General features: G+C 35.6%; 3 protein-coding genes across 4 annotated transcripts; 1 reads left to right on the top strand and 2 right to left on the bottom strand.

Annotated features, from left to right (window-relative positions):
• Positions 1-2,350: 2,350 nt before the first annotated feature.
• Positions 2,351-3,126, bottom strand: LOC120176375 (cold shock protein 2-like). The gene has a single exon (XM_039182808.1). It carries the CDS (start codon positions 3,047-3,049, stop codon positions 2,489-2,491), a length of 561 nt encoding a protein of 186 aa, XP_039038739.1. The 5' UTR covers positions 3,050-3,126; the 3' UTR covers positions 2,351-2,488.
• A 4,426-nt stretch (positions 3,127-7,552) lies between these two features.
• Positions 7,553-8,916, bottom strand: LOC120176366. Its single transcript, XM_039182802.1, has 2 exons — positions 8,253-8,916; positions 7,553-8,172 (listed from the first exon to the last, which is right to left on the bottom strand). Exons 1-2 carry the CDS (start codon positions 8,866-8,868, stop codon positions 7,553-7,555), a joined length of 1,236 nt encoding a protein of 411 aa, XP_039038733.1. The 5' UTR covers positions 8,869-8,916.
• Positions 8,917-13,254: 4,338 nt separating this feature from the next.
• LOC120176337 (serine/threonine-protein kinase MPS1-like) lies at positions 13,255-17,422 on the top strand. 2 transcript variants are annotated; one of them, XM_039182779.1, is made up of 6 exons: positions 13,255-13,502; positions 13,775-14,152; positions 14,396-15,357; positions 15,899-16,099; positions 16,299-16,460; positions 16,795-17,422. In XM_039182779.1, exons 1-6 carry the CDS (start codon positions 13,349-13,351, stop codon positions 17,362-17,364), a joined length of 2,427 nt encoding a protein of 808 aa, XP_039038710.1. In that variant the 5' UTR covers positions 13,255-13,348; the 3' UTR covers positions 17,365-17,422. The 2 variants fall into 2 exon arrangements, with proteins under 2 accessions (XP_039038710.1, XP_039038709.1); XM_039182778.1 differs by having other exon boundaries at positions 14,327-15,357.
• The last annotated feature ends 126 nt before the right edge of the window (positions 17,423-17,548 follow it).

Genomic DNA, 17,548 nt, shown 5'->3' with positions numbered 1-17,548 from the left:
ATAACCAACTAGAGACCCGCAAACCTCGCCATTGTTTTTCTTTTTCTCCGTGTACCTTTCAGTGATATAATTATCCATAAGAAAGAGAGGGAGCGAAAAAAACAATGTCCACAATATTATCAATGTTTCAACATATATATTTACAAAAGAAAAGAATAGATCACACAAAAATAATTTATCCTATATAATTCGGACTTGAGTTCACAGCTCCATACATATATTTTGGGATCCTAAAAAGATCATAGATTCATTCTATGTCGAATTTTTATACTATTATTTTAATGTTGAAGTAATTATTTTATAATGATTTAAAAAATTCAATTAATATTTTATAATTTAATTATTAAAATAATTATGGGTAAAGTATACAAATGGTCCCTCGACTATAGGGCAATGCTTTTCTGAGTCCCGTGACTATTAAAAGTTACAAAATGATCCCCAACTATAAGGTGTCGCTTTGTTGAGTCGAATGTTTAGTAAAAGTTACAAAATGGTCACCCAACTACTTATATGTTCTGAACTTGTCCTTTTTCGTTAAAAATTTAACGATAGTCTAAGCTAGATGTCAACTTTATGAATAAGATATGATAAAATATAATCTCAGAATCTCAAAAAGTTGTCATGTTTTAGTTAGCATTTAATGTTCAGCTCAGGCAACCGTCAAATTTTTAACAAAAGAAAAATGAGTTTGAAATATATGAATAACCATATGACCATTTTGTAACTTTTTTATAGTCGAGGAACTAAATAAAACAACTCCTTATAGTTTAGGGACTATTTTGTAACTTATAATAGTCAAGGGGTTTAATAACATATTGCCCTATAGTCAAGGGACCATTTATGTGCTTTACCAAATAATTATTTAAACGTATTTTTTTTAATTGTATTGAAAATATGGGTTTAGGACTATAAACGAGTCGATTTCGAGTATTACTAAGCTCGACTCGACTCGAAAACTCTAAAATGAAGCTCGATTCGGCTCGTAAACTAACGAGTCTAAAATTTTCAAGCTCTACTCGAACTCGAAATCATGAATTGAAGCTCCTAAAAACTCAAAAAAGTTATAAATGGAAAAAATCTTAAACTTAACTCGATTGAAGCCTTAAACTCAAACTTGAACCTTAATTACACGAAAATCTTCTATTGCATTTAAAAAAAATCAACAAATAAATGTTAATATTATTAATGTTTTATTTTTTAATAATAAAATCTTAATATCTTATATTTTCGAGTTGCTCACGAGCTTTTCGAATCGAGTAACAAGTAGCTCATTATGGCTCGTTAAGAACTCAAGTCGAGTATTTATCGAGCTTTGACCTAGTCAATCTCGAGAAGCTCACAATCTGTTTGTCTCATTTACAACCCTATATGGATTAACTACATGATTTATCACTTATGTTTGTGTTTTGTCCATTTTTCCTCACTGATTTTGAAAAACACAATTAATGGTCACTTTCGTTTTTATTTAATTAAGATGTGATCACCACTAGTTAACTATCATCGAATATTTTGGTATAATTACACATTTGGTTCTTGTTATTTACATATTCTTTTAATTTAATCATTCTTTTAATAAATTAAAATAAATTTATTCCTCCAATCGAATGATGCCACATGTCACCATTCGGTTAATGAACTAACTTTATTTTAATTAGTATTTTTATTTTAAGCTAATATATTTATTATTAATTTAATTTAAAAATACTTTATTTTTTATTTAAACATATATATTTTATGTTTAAATATTTTGAAGTTAGTCCTTTAACCAAATGATGACATGTGGCACAACATGTGATATGTGACATCATTCGATCGCATGATTAAATTTATTTTAATTTGTTAAAAACATGACTAAATTGAGAGAATATGTAAATAACACGAACCAAATATGTGATTATACCAAAATATCACCTCACCTAATATGTTAATTGTTAAGCCATGATGACCACATCTTAATTAAATAAAAAAGAAAGTGATCATATCTTAATTAAATAAAAATGAAAGTGGTCATATATTATGGTTTTTTAAAATCAATGAGGATAAGTGGACAAAACAAATATAATGATCAATCACGTAGTTAATCCTTAAAATATATGAATGATCTCTAATGTAATTTATATTTAATTATAACACTAAAAATAATAAGCAAAAAGACAAATCCCCTATTTTTGGATCAAAAGAAGAGAATAAATGTAAGAATAAGAATTAACTCAATTAAGGATCAAAAGAAGAGAATAAATGTAAGAATAAGAATTAACTCAATTAAGGATCAAAAGAACAAGAATCGATAATAAAAATAAGAGAATAACAACAATAATAGCACATTATACAACGTCACCAGGTCACTCGGAATCGGAAAAAGAAAGTCTGATCGGACAAAATAAATAGCTTTTGGATTTCTCCTTCTTTTGCTCGTAAACACATTTGCAACACACCATGAAAGAAATACTCACAAACTATATAGGAATCTCCGATTTCGTTTTGGCAATCATTTGTTAGGGCAATCCCTTGCAAAATGGCCTTCATCTCCACAACTAAAACATCGTCCCCCAGCTCCTCCTCGGCCATCACCATTGCCTCTGCCGTATCCTCTACTTCCACCATCGTCTCCACGGCCACCGCTGTATCTCGATCTTCCACCACCTTCATAACAATCCCTAGCTAAATGCCCTGTCCTCCCACAATTATAACACGCGCCACTACCTCCGCCGCCACCATAACCTCCTCTCCTGTAACCTCCACCAGCACCCCTACCCCTTCCGCCAAAATGTTCTCCTCTTCCACCGCCACGACCACCACGGGGAGGGCGGCGAGATCGGGCCTGAGGTGTTACATCAACTGCCTTTGCTCGGCCATCTTCGCCGATATCAACGGAGAACTCAACGGGTTGATTATCAGAGAGTGTACGGAAGCCTTCGGAAAGGATAGAGGTTTGGTGGACGAAAAGGTCGTCGCCTCCGCCGTCAGGAGCAATGAAACCGAAACACTTCTGGGCACTGAACCATTTGACTATGCCAGTGGATCTCTCGGTGGTGGTCGTCTCAGCCATCGCCTTCGAGAAGATTCTAGAAAATGGCTAAAGTAAAGAAGTTTCTCCTCCGGGGGGCTTCTCTCTCGTTTATTTTGTTGGAGTGCGCCAATAATATTGAGGGGCGGGCTTTTTTTATATGTATTGTTGGATAATGATCGGAGGGTAGAGAAGATGGGTTGGATTAGATCTGACGGTTTGAATGTTTTGGTAGTTTATCCGTTTGGGGTGTTTGACTGGCTTCGCTTAAATATGAATGGATATGGATTAGCTTTTTCCCCTTTCTCATCTTGTATATGAATGATAAAGAAAAGTTAAAATATAACGTTTGGTTAGGGAGATAATAATCTTTGTATTCCTACTTTTTTTTTTTGTTTAATACCAAAATAAGTGTTCAAACTATACCATTTTTTCTAAATAAGTGTCTAAACTATTTTTTGACTCATCTAGGTGCCTAATGAGATATCGATTTTTAACCTAGGGTTTTTTAAATATAATATTTTTTAATTTTTTATAAAAATAAATTTCAAAATCACCAGTTATGACACGTATCACTTAACGGTGAAAATTAACGCCGTTAATGGCCCAAACACCTAAATGCGTAACGTTTGTAACGTTCGGCATTTGGATGAGTCAAAAAATAGTTTAGGCACCTATTTGGAAAAAACAATATAGTTTGGGCACTTATTTTGGTATTAAGCCTTTTTTTTTACAATGAAATGTTAATTGCGTTAGCAAGGTGCGAACTGAAGTGGGCAGATTGTTTAATAGAAAACAAACTTCTTTATCTATCTATTAAACAACTTTAAGAATTGATATTTAGTCAGAATTGTTTGACTGTAGGGTTATGTTATCCGCATTGCACCATTTGCCAATAGAATGAATCCTCCATAACAGTTCAATTAGGCTTAGGCAATATGAATGCTTATTCATATTTCGCCTCCTCTTTCGTGTTTCTCTAAGAATTACTGTCTTGTAGATTTTGTTTACTCGTTCGAAACAATAAATATAGTGGTTCCAGTTCAACACGTCTCAACCTTCTCTCTCTCGATATTATCCTTAAATGGATTTGCTCTTATTAGTCCATCGAGTATTAGATGGATAAATCAAGTTGAACTCTCACCCATTGCTATAGCAGCTACTATTAGCATCATGTTACTTATGTATATGACCTGTATCAAGCCTTTAGTATACAAAAGTTTTACTACAATGGAATTATTAGTAGTACTATACTTCTAGGTCCTCGAAGGCTTGGGAAGGGAGCCTAATTAATTTCCAGGGATCTAATCAATTTGGAGAACTTAAGTGTAATGAACTTTCTTCTTTTGAAACTGGAATATCTAGCTGCATGTTCGTATGGGCTTGTTCTCATGCATGCGAGTGAATGCTTTAACCAAATTGAGCAAAGTGTTCTATTCTATCAATGGCCTACTTTGAATCTACTTGGTGTGCGTTTTGCAACGAGGTCTAAAGCACTTTTAGTTAAAAAAAAAAAGTTGTTTTAACTGCAAAATCAATGCCAAGCGATTAAAAATTGAAATAAAAAATACAGAAAAAATTATGGTTTCAAACCGACCGCAAAAACTGAGATTTATAAAATTTTCATTTCCAACTTTACGTGGAGACGTAAATTTATATTTTTATTCTTACTAATACATGGATTCAACTCATTTGCCCATGAAAAGAAATTTGAAATTCAATTTCCTTCATTAATTATGTATTTACATTTCATTTCAATAATTTAATATTAACAACTTTAAGAAAATAATTTATTGTTTAATAATTACTTAAAAATAAATAAAATTTATGATTTATATATTAAAATATTAATACTGAGTTATTATAAAATATATTTTTATTATAACTATACTTTTTTGTATTTTTATTCTTTTATTATATATAATGATTTCTTTTGAATTTATTTATGATATGTCTTTTTTTAATGTTTAAAATGATAAATATATCATTTAAATTATTTTATTTTAAATTTTAAATGAGTGATTGTGATTAAATCGAATAATTAAAATATTTTTAAAATTCAAATGTTAATGAGTGACTGTGATTAAATCGAAATAATTATTGTTTCGTAATAATTTTAAGTCCACATGTTAAAAAGTATTGATAATATATTTTTTCTTATTAAAATATTTTATACATAAAAATATTATTAATGAGTTATCTTCAAATATTTTTTATATTTTTGTTTTATTTTAATTTGATATATTTTATGTATAATAGTATTGATTAGTATAAATATAATTTAAATGCTATATTTTTAATTTACAATTATATCTATAATTATATCTATAATTAATATTTTTTCAACATCATTTTTTAACAACAATCTCATTTATTATAATTTGAATTGCACTTTTGAAAAGCAATAGTATGAAATTGTTATCTATTTGTGGGGTCACTCCCCGGCTAATTGACTGTGCAAACAAACAAGGCAGTTCAATGACCTCCGAGATACCGATCTCAGTAAAATTGTTGGACTTATATTTGATATTTTATCGTTTGAAGATGCGTATGAAACATATCTGTTCTCAGTTTGCTGTTGGAAAGCTTTCAAGGAGGAAATGAATGCAATGATGGTCCCCATTCCCCAGAGTTAAAAAGTTTAACAGAAAAACTCCCATATACAAATGCCCTTTGCCGGAATGTGCATGCCTCCAGAGCTCAAATAATTCAACGATCAGACTAACTGATAGTGCAAATCTACTTGATTCCCACCATGAGTGTACAAGATGACAAGCAAAGTTCATGCGTCAATGGCGCCCATTACAGTGCAATCATCAGTCTTATATATACATGGAAGTCTACGGTTCCTGCAAAACTTGATCCACCAAGGAAGATAGCCAGATAGGGTTCTGGTTCACCGACCTTGAGTTCATAGTCCAACTTTCGGATTTGCCTAAACATACAGATTTTGCTTTCGCTTCCAGTGATGATGTAAGTGGTGCGTGGATTTGCACACACTGATCATATGAGGTAGCGGGTTGACTTATAGAAGGAGCAGGACAGCTTTCTCGTTTCTTTTTATCATAATGTGAACTGATTTTAGTTTAGATGATAAAATATCAAAACATGAATTGGGTAAATTACACTGTTAGTCATCCAATTATCTGTTATAATCAATGTAGTCTAAAAAAATCCATCCCTAAAAGTGAAAACCAGTACAGTTCCGTTTTAGTAATAAATTGAATGCTGGAAAAAGGATTAGATGGTCCCATCCCATCCCAGTAGGTAAAACGCTGATCCAACCATTGACCCTGACCCAACAGACACAAGCCGAACATGTGGCTGGGTTCCACGAATTGTCGGTGTCAGGCCAAGAGCCCCACCTTCCCTTCCAAATCCCACCGTCTAATAATTAACCCGTTGCCAAAGCTCTCCATTCTCTTTGTTTTGCCTTGTTGCTTGCTGCCTTCACTGCCCTTCTTTCCTTTTCCTCTCATGTCACGTTGCCTTCTTTTCTTCTCAATCGTTTTTCATTTTTTTTTTCTCATGTAAAATGTAGTAATATGAAACAAGCTATATATGATGATTATATAACATGAACATGGCATATAAATACACGAATCCTCATATGTGGAGTGCATGATGAAATAGGGCTTGAGCTTCAAGCATCCGTGACGTGGTTTTGTTTCCATTTTACTCTTCTCCTTCACTGTAGAACTAATGAAAAGCTCTCAATGTCTGAACAAAAGCTACACAAAGCATGCATATATGCCATGAGAGCCATTTTTTATGCCTCTTTCTTTGGCGCCAAATCCGTAGTAAATTTTGACTATTCATGCATGCAATAATATGTTTCTTGAGAGTTATAACAAACACAAAATATTTTAATTAAAATTTCGAGTTAATTTTTTGGAGATAAAAAAATATAATTAAAATTTTATTTTAATTATTTTTGTTTTGCACTGTGTCATTTCTAATATCTAGATCTAACACAAAAAGTAGCACGCTGTACGGAAGGGTCAGATGGGAAATAGGGTTGTTTTCTGCACTCAGGGTGATCTTGAATCAAGGGTTTTAACAAAAGTTGTCGAGACAAACTGCAAATCAGATGCATCTTCAGTAATGTCTTATTATATGCAGCAATAAAAACCCAAAATTTGTCAGGGTTTTTATTTTATGTTTTGTAATATTCACACTAGTTTGAACAACCTGATCAAGAGACCAGACATGTCAGGCTCTGTCCAGTGTTCCATATCCATGGAGTTCTATTCCAAATTCCAAATGTACTTCGTTTGGCGTTGGCAAATGGAATGGGAATCCGGACATTGATGTAACAAAGACAATGCCAGTTGCTGACATAATTCTTTATTCGCTAAAAATTCTTTTAGCTTCTTCGATTATCGGAAAAAACTATCTGATTACAATTTTTTTTCATTTGGATTCAAAATCAGATATTTCAAACAATTTCAAGGTCAGTCAGCATTAATTCATCCAATGCGTTTTATGCAAATAAAAAAAAACTACACTTGTTAGTATCAAACATTACATTTAAACGTGCTAATTCTAAAACCCTCCATAGATAACAACAAAACAAGGCAAAATAGCCCTAGGATTAAACACAAACAGTTCATCCAGATCGGAGTAGACCCCAACATCACCGGCAACGGAGTCGTAATCCTCGATGTTACCGTCCATGTTCTTCTTCACTTTCCCAGCGATCACTCTACAAACGAGCATTGCCCTCTTCTCACAACCCTCATCTTCAACCCCAATTGCCTTATCATGAGCTTTGCCACTGGTTGCTGTTGTTAAGATTCCTTTTCCATCGGTTTCTTGAGCCACCTTGAACCCATTCTTTATAATGCTACAGACATTGCACTTTGGAATCGCGTTGCACAAGTTGGTGGAACCGCTGTCACCGAGTGAACAAGCAAAAGTGGTGCAGTGAAACCTTAGGAGCTCGTTACCGTCGGCTATGCAACGTGGGAGCTTCTTGGGGAGCTTGGTGGCTTTGGATTTGATGGAGTCACGGTATTCTTCGAATCTGGAGATTGTTTTGGGGGTGTTATGGACTTTAAGGACGCGATCGATTTGGCAGATGGGTGTTTGTTTCTTCAACCAGCTTGACTGGAATATGATTTCCACTATGTTCTTGCTTGTATCCTCATGACCCAGTTCAGATACTGTTTGATCATACACAAAAAGATGAGCTTTAAGTGTTTTTCTAGTGCTAAATCAGGGTTTTCAGGGGAGTGGGTTTTACCTGCATGCCTAACAGCTTGATGAAGCTCCAAGTTTTCAGCTTTCATGAAAATCTCACCACAATCAGGGCAGGAACAAATGGCGCCCCTAAAGGAGGGGTCTTTGGATATTCCGAGGAGGGGATCAACAACCATTTTGCACTCATAACAGCCGGAGAATCTCCCAAACGGCATTCCTCCAAAAGAACCGCCGACTGAGGAGGCTGGTGCGGTTGAGGATACAGAAAGCAGTGAAGAATTAGAGGAAGAAACGGGCAGTCCATTGAGTTCACGCAGAGGAGCTTTCATGGATCTGGTAGAAGCATCATCGGTTGTGGCGAATGATGCCCTTTTCTTGTGAACTTCAGGGGAAGCTACTTCAGGCCTCTGAATGACCTTTGTGTTGCTACATATGGAACCTGAACACCTCATCTTCTTGCATTTCTTGCCCGTTTCTTGCTCCAGTTGTTGCTTTTGCTTCTTCATCATCTTCTTCTTCTGCTGTAGTGGCTCTTGCTCTACTTGCTCTTGTTGTTTTCGTCGTCGCTGTTTACCAAAGAAGAGCCTTTTGAGAACCGCCCAAGAGGGTGGTTTGTCGATCTTGTGACGCCACTTGTTTTGGTTTTGGTAAGCTTCCATGGTAGGCTTTATTTGGTGAGTTGATCCAGGTATTTCTAAGGAGGTTTAATACTAATTTATAGGCTCTTTTTCTTTTTCTTCAAGGTATCAGAATCTTGGAATGACTGCCATTAAAGACATTGCAGACATGCTTCTTATATCATAGGCACCTTCCGGCTACTGAATAGTGACTTTAGCTAAGGCTTGGAAGTTTTGGAGTTATTTTGAAAATTGGATTCATAAATCAATGGTCACAGAGTTCTCATTCCAAATAATGGCCGTTGAATTTCATTGTAGATACTTGGATCATCAGAACAAGAAACGAACAAGAGCGGGTCCCAACAATTTAATTCCTCAAGTGAATGATAAATGGAAGGATAAATTACAAGTTTACCTACCTAACTTTACTCTATCTTATGTTTCACTCAGTATACTCTATATCTTTTTAATTTACTCACTAAATTTTACTCTCATGTTTCTAAATTGACTTTGATTTGAGTCTTCTTTTAGTAAATTTCCTTTTTATTTTTGAACGCCAATTATAATATGAAATATATAGAATATATTGTAATCAATATACCAAAATTCGAGAGTTAGTCCAATGGTAAAGTCACACCAATCAAATGGCGACTTAGGTCACTAGTCACATGTGCAAATAAATATATAATTATATTAATTTTATTAATTATTATGCATATTCTTCCATCAAATATTAACGAAAAATAATTTGATTGATATTATTTAAATAATCCAATTAACAAATTAAAAATAAATAATTAAAATATAAATTATTCATAATTAATTAATCACATATATAATTTATCCTATTTTTATTAGAATCCAGAGCAAATTGGAACTATTGATTGCTAATTTGTTACTTTCTAAAGAGAGTGGCTCTTCCATATTACTCCTCAGTATTACTAGCCTTGTGAGGTTTTTTTTGGCCCAATACTCTAAGCGGGTCAATTATTTAGAGTATAGGGCCTACCAAACTATATTTTGGAGTTTACGGTAATTTTTTACATTGCACCTCGAACTCGTCACCTTGAGCTGACGAATTATATTGAATATTATTTTTAAATGGTCCCCAAGTAACAGACCCCATGTAAGACATTATTTTATTATCATTAAAATGACTTGTCACGTTTTGCTGACGAATCTATTAAAAATATTTTTTTAAATATTTTTTAAACTTTTTAAAAAATAGGTGGAACTCATCACGTCGAGGTGACGAGTTCCTTCAAAATCAAAAATACTAGCTGTTGGTTAACGAAAAGATGGGGTTCGATCGAAAATTTGAAATTTCTAGTCGTTTATAGCCATTGAGGTTAAGGCTATAAACATGTGTATTGGGTTTTGGTTTTCACTAAACCCTGAATCCAAAAAAATAAAACAAAATCGTACGTTGTGAGAAAATCCCAAAAAATGACAACTCGAGAATATATGTTGCGTCTGGATGCCTATGTTTCGTCGATTCAACGCCAGTCGGACTACGATGAATGGAATATTCGTAAGCAGTGGATGACAACTAGATAGCCGCATCAGCGGATGATGTCATATATATATTTGCATCAATTTGGTCTATTTTCGGCCATATCTTTATGTGGCTTCAAGCTGTACCCAACATTGATTGAGGCTCTGATCGAATGTTGGCGGCCTGAGACGCACGCGTTCCATTTCCCAAGAGGTAAAGCGACGATTACTTTGGAAGACGTTGGTTAGCAACTCGGTGTTCCTATGAATGAAGCCCCATGGTGAGGCAAAACATTTACGACCCCATGATGTTGGCCTACCATGTTTTGGGAAAATGGCCACCATCCGACGTCATCAAGGGCTATCGGGTAATGATAATGTGGTAGGAGTCCGAATTCCAAGTGACTACCAAGTCTACCGAGATAGAGATTGTTTGCGCGTCCCGAGCATTTCTTCTCCAAGTGACCGGAGGGATATTATTACCAGATAAATCCGGTAATTTGGCGCACACTCAATATCTGTAATATTTGGAAGACTTCGTTGTGTGTCGTAATACCAGTTGGGGCTCGGTGATTCTAGTATTTCTGTACCGGGAGCTTTACGAGGATGAACTTGTCCAACCGGGTCGAAAAGCCAATGTAGTAGGTTGTCTGATACTGCTACAGTCCTGGGCTTGGTGGTATCTCTTCCCATTTTTTTCGTCAATTACACTAGCCCCAATCGATTTCCGTTGGCTGCAAGGTAATTGTTTAACTTAATTTATTTAACCTTTTATAAATTTATTTACTTTTTATTTGTTTATAATATTTTTTCATTTTAAAATATTTTAGATGTCGTCATAAAATATCAGAGACAAAGTTGGCGAGTGCCACTGCACAAGATATACGGATGAGAATTGACATTGCTAGTTGATATGCAGTATGACATACAATTTTTTTTAATCTTTTTAACTTTATATATAATAACTTTGTGTTTAATATTTACAATTATCATGGCTTTCGTATGTTGACGACGAGATCAATCAGTTATTGCCATCGCGATTTTTTGAGGGGTCTCACTTATGGTGTGTCGTGACGCCGTTATTGCACCAAGCCATTGTTAAGTGGCACACCGCTGATAGACTGATGTGACAATTTACGTCGCACCAGTCGATTCCTACGCAAATCGTTTATATGAATGTGTTTCAAGCAATTGATATGCGTGGGATACATAACAAAAATTGGCCTGTGAGGCACGCTTACTACATTGACCTATGGAATCAACGTGAACTATAGCTCCCCCCACGTGGCGACATTAGACCGTTGGACCTAGATTTCGACCATTCTCCCTATCTCCAAACTTATGAAGCAAATAGGAAACCATATCTCACGACACCAGAAGAGATGGGAGAATTGCGACATCATCAGGCCACGCGCGCCAAGTCCAAGAATAAAACAACATCGTCATCTTCTTTCGCTTCAGCATCTGCAACTAAAGAGTACTATTGTGCATCTCAAGCTAGTTTCAATTTCTATCCTCTATTTCATACAACAGTCGAGACTCGACTGAATTGGTTTGGAGTTTCATGGGATGCACCGCAATGCACTCAAGCATCTTCGACGGAACATGTGGTTGCGGGTGAGTGGGACCATATCCTATATGATCAACAAAGTAGTAGCCAAGTCGAAACAGTTATGGCAATGATAGCATCAAATGTCATAAATCCATCATTGTATTTTGAAGGTGGATCACAGAGTATGTTGAGTACACCTCATCGGCAAGACGATGACGAGGGCGGCGACGACGACGATCAAGGCTTATGACCCGACGTACTCGACGAGCCCGCCGCCATTATCATTCGACAACTCCTCAGCATCGTCAAGAACTTAGGAAATATAGATAAATTTTCTTTTGTAATTTTTTCTGTAAATAATTTAATTTTTGCAATTATTTATTTACTTTTTATTTTTAAAATATTAATAAAATTATTTTTCTTTTAATTTATTTTTTTAAATTTTATATGGCCGAGGTGACGAGTTCCAAGTGACCATTATTGACCGTTGACTAACGGCTAAAAAACAGTTAGTATTTTCGAATTTGAAGGAACTCGTCACCTTTAATATGACGAGTTTCACTTAATTTTTTAATTTATAAATTTTATTTTTATTTTTAATTTTTAAAAAATAATTTTTAATAGACTCGTCGCCTCGAAGTGACGAGTCATTTTACAATAAAATAATGACCCACGTGGGGCCTACTAATCGAGGACCATTTAAAAATAATATCCAAAGGTGACGAGTTCCGGGTGCACTGTAGAAATTGTTGTATTCTCCAAAATAAAGTTTGGGTAGGCCCAATACCTTAAATAATTTATCCGTTTGGGATATTGGGCCAAAAAGCCACTTTGTGAACCTGAAGCCCATGCGAGCGAGTTGGTTGTGGCCTATGTTTTAGGAAAAATTGGCCCAATAGATCGGGCAAGTAAAAAAAATTGACCTATTAGATTATCTTTAAAATTAATTTGGGATCTACGACATTTACTACAATGACTTGAAACTCGTCACGTGGGCATGACAAGTTTGAATAAAAAATATTAATTGAAAAAATTCATCATGTGAGTGTGACGAGTTTGTCCTACACTGTATCATTTATCGTAAATCTCAAATTAAAATTCAGGTTGACCTAATGGGCTAATTCTTTTACCCGCTTGATTTATGGGCCAATTTTGCCTATGTTTTATGCCTTAGTTTAAAAGAGTAATTGGGCTGTTTCTCAGGGAATAAACACAGAAGCGTCCTAGAACCTGAAGAAAGCAAATGGCCCATCAAATGAAATATTTAATTTAGTTAATCAATAAAAAAAATGAGAGCGGCAAATAGGCTTTCAAACTTACAAAATTTTCACTCTTTCCATTTCTCATGGAAGACGAAGATACTACCATAATCCTAACCTGAGTTTTTCCCCTCCATTTCTCAGCTTTTACATATCTCTTCCTTCTTTCTACCGGAACTTCCCCTCCATAGACCGGAAATGCCGCTGAGATCCGCCCATGGAAAGGGAGGCTAAGCTTCCGCTCCCACCATCTGCCAATCTGGTGCGCTCGATCCCCAATCAGGAGACGTCATCTTCCACCTCATCCTCTTCGTCCCCTCCTGGATTCATCCGTGATGTTCAAGCCGCCTTCAAGCGCCATCGATCTCTCGGTACACCTCTCATATTTAGTGTTCTTCTACACCAGATCCCTATTGTTTTGCTTAGTTAATATTTACAATTTAGTATCTGTTAATTTCCTTTATTAAAAGCTATTTTAATTCAGTTAAGTGAAGTAGAAATTTAGGTTCCTACTCATATTGATTTTGCAGTTGATGTCAATTAAGACTGTCATGATTTATTGGATAAATTTTGTTAACTAACGAGACTATTATGCGATTGGTTTAGATTTAAGTTTATGTTGAGTTTTCTGAGGAGTTTCCAGGTACAATACAGACGAATGGTATAATGCCAAGACGAATGGTGGTTCCCCAGCGTGCCGCTTCTAGAAATATGGATGTCAATTGTGATACTAACAAGTCTAAGGATTGTGTTTCGTTGAGTAATGGTCAGTTGGTCAAGGAGAAAATTAATGCCGGGGAGTCTCAAGAAGATGCATTTATTACTGCACCTTCCATCACGGGAACTACTACCAAAACCTTTGATGAAAATTTCAACCCATTTGATGTGGATCGAGATCAGCACAAGGTGGTTGATGCTAAGAAGGAGAATAATTTGATCCCTTTGCAGGATGTACAGTCTCTAAATGTCGATGTTCAGAAAAAGGTTCAGTTTTTAACCGAACACAATGCAGTTTCCCAGGGTAATATGTTTTAAAATGCTCTTTAAATTGCTAATTTAGGGTTTTGTGGGATTTTCTTTGCTGCCATACAATGTGTCATTGTGACGGAAATGGTTGAATTCTAGCTGATTATCGGTAGCTCATGAATTTGTCACTATGCCCTACGATGCATTTCTCTTCCTTTTAAATCTGCAGGGGCCGATGATGGAATGGCCACTGGACTGGAAAATTTATCATCTCATATGGATTCTCTTTCCTTGACAGAAATGGAGTGGAATGCAGTCAATCAAGTAGAGTCGTCAACAGTTGTCAATAACAATTCAAAGCACCAACCCTTCCAAAACCCAGAATCTGAAATCAGTTTGAAGTCTGATGTTGGGATCTCTTCTTTGGCAAAGAGAACTACTATTGTACAAGATCAGATACATCATTTAGGAAACTTTTTAGGGCAACCCGTCATGCAATCTTCAGTTGTGGGGTCATCATGTGCTACCACAACATCTATCTATTCTAGTTCAGCTCCAATGCTTAACCTGACAACTTATTGCTCTCGTTCCCATGAAGGAGTTTCTCATATCTCAAAAGAAGCCATGGGAGATTTTGACGTGAATCATCAAAATCTAAATCAAGGGAATGTGTTGCAGCAAGAATTTCCTTCAGGGAAGGAAATAAGCAGAATGCTAGCTGATCAAGCAGCTCAGGCTTCTACTTCTGGTAATAATTCCCAACTGGAGGTCAATGAACTTGACTTGTCCAAAAGGCAAGAAGGAAGCTTGGTGACCCAAAATGAACTTCCAAAAGATTCTTGTCCTCTGAATGATAAGTCAATCAAAGGGCAAGAATCTATAGATGGTGTCACTAATATACGATCTCAGTCTCCATCGTCGAAAGACTTGAATTCAGATGTAAAGGTAGAACCTTCTAAAGCAGAGAAGCAAGGGAAGGTGACAAGTAGTAAAGGAACATCAGCACCTCGTAAACGGAATTATGATCCTGACTTGTTTTTCAAAGTTAATGGAAAGCTGTATCAAAGGCTTGGAAAGATAGGCAGCGGAGGAAGCAGTGAGGTCCATAAAGTCATTTCATCAGATTGTACAATATATGCACTCAAGAAAATCAAGCTCAAAGGTCGTGACTATGCTAGTGCATATGGGTTTTGTCAGGAAATCGAATATTTAAACAGGTTGAAGGGAAAGAACAACATTATCAACTTAATAGACTATGAGGTAAGTCCTTCCACCCGTAGTAGCGTTAAATTTTGATATACTAAATCTTGTTCCTTTTAGCGTTCCAACTTATGCACCAACAGCACAAACTGTTAAACAATCACGCTGGTCAATGTTTCATGCTAAACTAAAATGTTCCTGTAACTGTAAGGGGCTTTATCTCTTTACTCTATGTAGTGGCTAGAGATATTGTGGGAAAAAATGAGTGGTTGATTTTGCAGACTAATCTCATATGTTATGGAACCCATCTGTCTTGTTTTCTAGAGTTATAAGTATTTGAAAAGTTTTATGGTCATTGAAGTTGTTTGCTTATTATCTTCTCAGAATGGTGTCACCACTGAGATAAGTTTTAAGTTTTATAGCTCATAGGGTCAAGTGTTCCATAGTGACCCTAGTAAAAATTTCTTTAGCACCCTTGCAAGTAAAAGTAGATCTTGTTTGGCAGGAATGATTCCTTTTTTTTCTTTAATGATAAATGACCTGAACTTTGATGTTATATTTTGTCAGCTTTCTTGTTGATGGTAATCTTTCTTGATATTAGGTGACAGATAAGAATATGCTCCGAGAAATGATGAATGGCAGCATGTCAAATAAAGATGGCAGAGTCAAGGATGATAGCTATGTATACATGGTACTCGAATATGGAGAAATTGATTTGGCTCACATGTTATCCCAGAAATGGAAGGAAATGGATAGCTGTAATCAGAATATAGATGAGAACTGGCTTCGATTTTACTGGCAGGTTTTAAAGCTATCCCTTTCTTTGAATCTGTGTTGGTCTTTGCTAATGATATTGATAACCTTTTCTAATTATATGCAGTAATTCTAAAAGCATTTTAGCTAATTTGAAATTGTGTACCATTCATGAGTCTTGGCTTCATCTTATACAATTAATTTTATGTAAAAAAGCTATTCACTTTAGTTTGGTGAGCAATTTGCAGCAAATACTTCAAGCTGTCAACACTATACATGAGGAACGTATCGTGCACTCCGACTTAAAGCCTGCTAATTTTCTTCTTGTAAAAGGCTCTCTAAAACTTATTGATTTTGGTATTGCCAAAGCCATAATGAGCGATACAACCAACATCCAAAGGGATTCACAGGTATTCCTTAATTGTTTCCCTTCAAGTTTAGATTTAACTTACTATCACTTTTATCAATCAGCATTTTATTTTGCATTTGTTTTTCATATTTACTATTCTGCATTGACTTTGATTTTAAAAAGACCGAGTATTTCACTAAAAATGAAAGTTATATATGATACATGGGCCAGACAAGCATTTAATCGATTATTACATGCAAGACAATGGTAGTTACTTTGGTACTGGTATTCATATATGATCTGGAGCATCAATTTCTCAATTTATCTCAAGTGGTTGATCATTTGACCAAAGAAAGTACTTACATCTAAACCTTTTTGTAAAACTACGAATGCAGGTTGGAACTCTGAGTTATATGTCGCCCGAGGCATTCATGTGCAATGAGAGTGATGCAAATGGAAATACAATAAAATGTGGCCGACCTTCTGATATATGGTCCCTTGGGTGCATACTTTATCAAATGGTTTATGGGAGGACGCCTTTTGCAGATTACAAGACTTTCTGGTCCAAGTTCAAAGTTATAACCGACCCGAACCACACAATCATATATGAACCAGTTTCTAACCCATGGCTTCTTGACATCATGAAGAAATGTCTTGCATGGGACCGAAACAAGAGGTGGCGGATCCCTGAGCTACTTCAACACCCTTTTCTTGTTCCCTCTTTCCTTCCCCTACCATCTTTGGCTCAAGACCAAAGCTTTCAACTGATTGAACTTATAGCCAATTCATGTTCAAACAATCAAGGTGCTACGATGTTGTGCTCTCAGCTCACTCGGCTGCTTCGAGACCCAATGTCACAGGTGACATCCGAATCACTAACATCACGAGAACAACAATGCAAATTGCTCTCTCAAATGTCAAAGCTGTGTTTTCAGCTCCAACAACATTTAAGCCAGTCAGGGTAAGAGTTTGTGGGAAAGTGATTATGCTTGTCTCAGCATTTTTTTTTCGAGTGTTGCAATTGCGGGATGCCAAAATTGAGCTCAGTTTTGGCCGCTTTGTGTAAAAAATTGGTGTCCGTAAAGAAACATCAACCTTCAGAGATTTCATGAATGTATCTGCTCGTCAAACTTCATGTTTTATAATTTT

The sequence above is a fragment of the Hibiscus syriacus genome, unplaced genomic scaffold (genome assembly GCF_006381635.1).
Source record: "Hibiscus syriacus cultivar Baekdansim isolate YM2019G1 unplaced genomic scaffold, ASM638163v2 tig00112236_pilon, whole genome shotgun sequence".
In the NCBI taxonomy this organism is placed as follows: Eukaryota; Viridiplantae; Streptophyta; class Magnoliopsida; order Malvales; family Malvaceae; genus Hibiscus; species Hibiscus syriacus.
The sequence above is the reverse complement of the archived record's forward strand: the minus strand, read 5'-3'. Positions and strand labels throughout refer to the sequence as shown.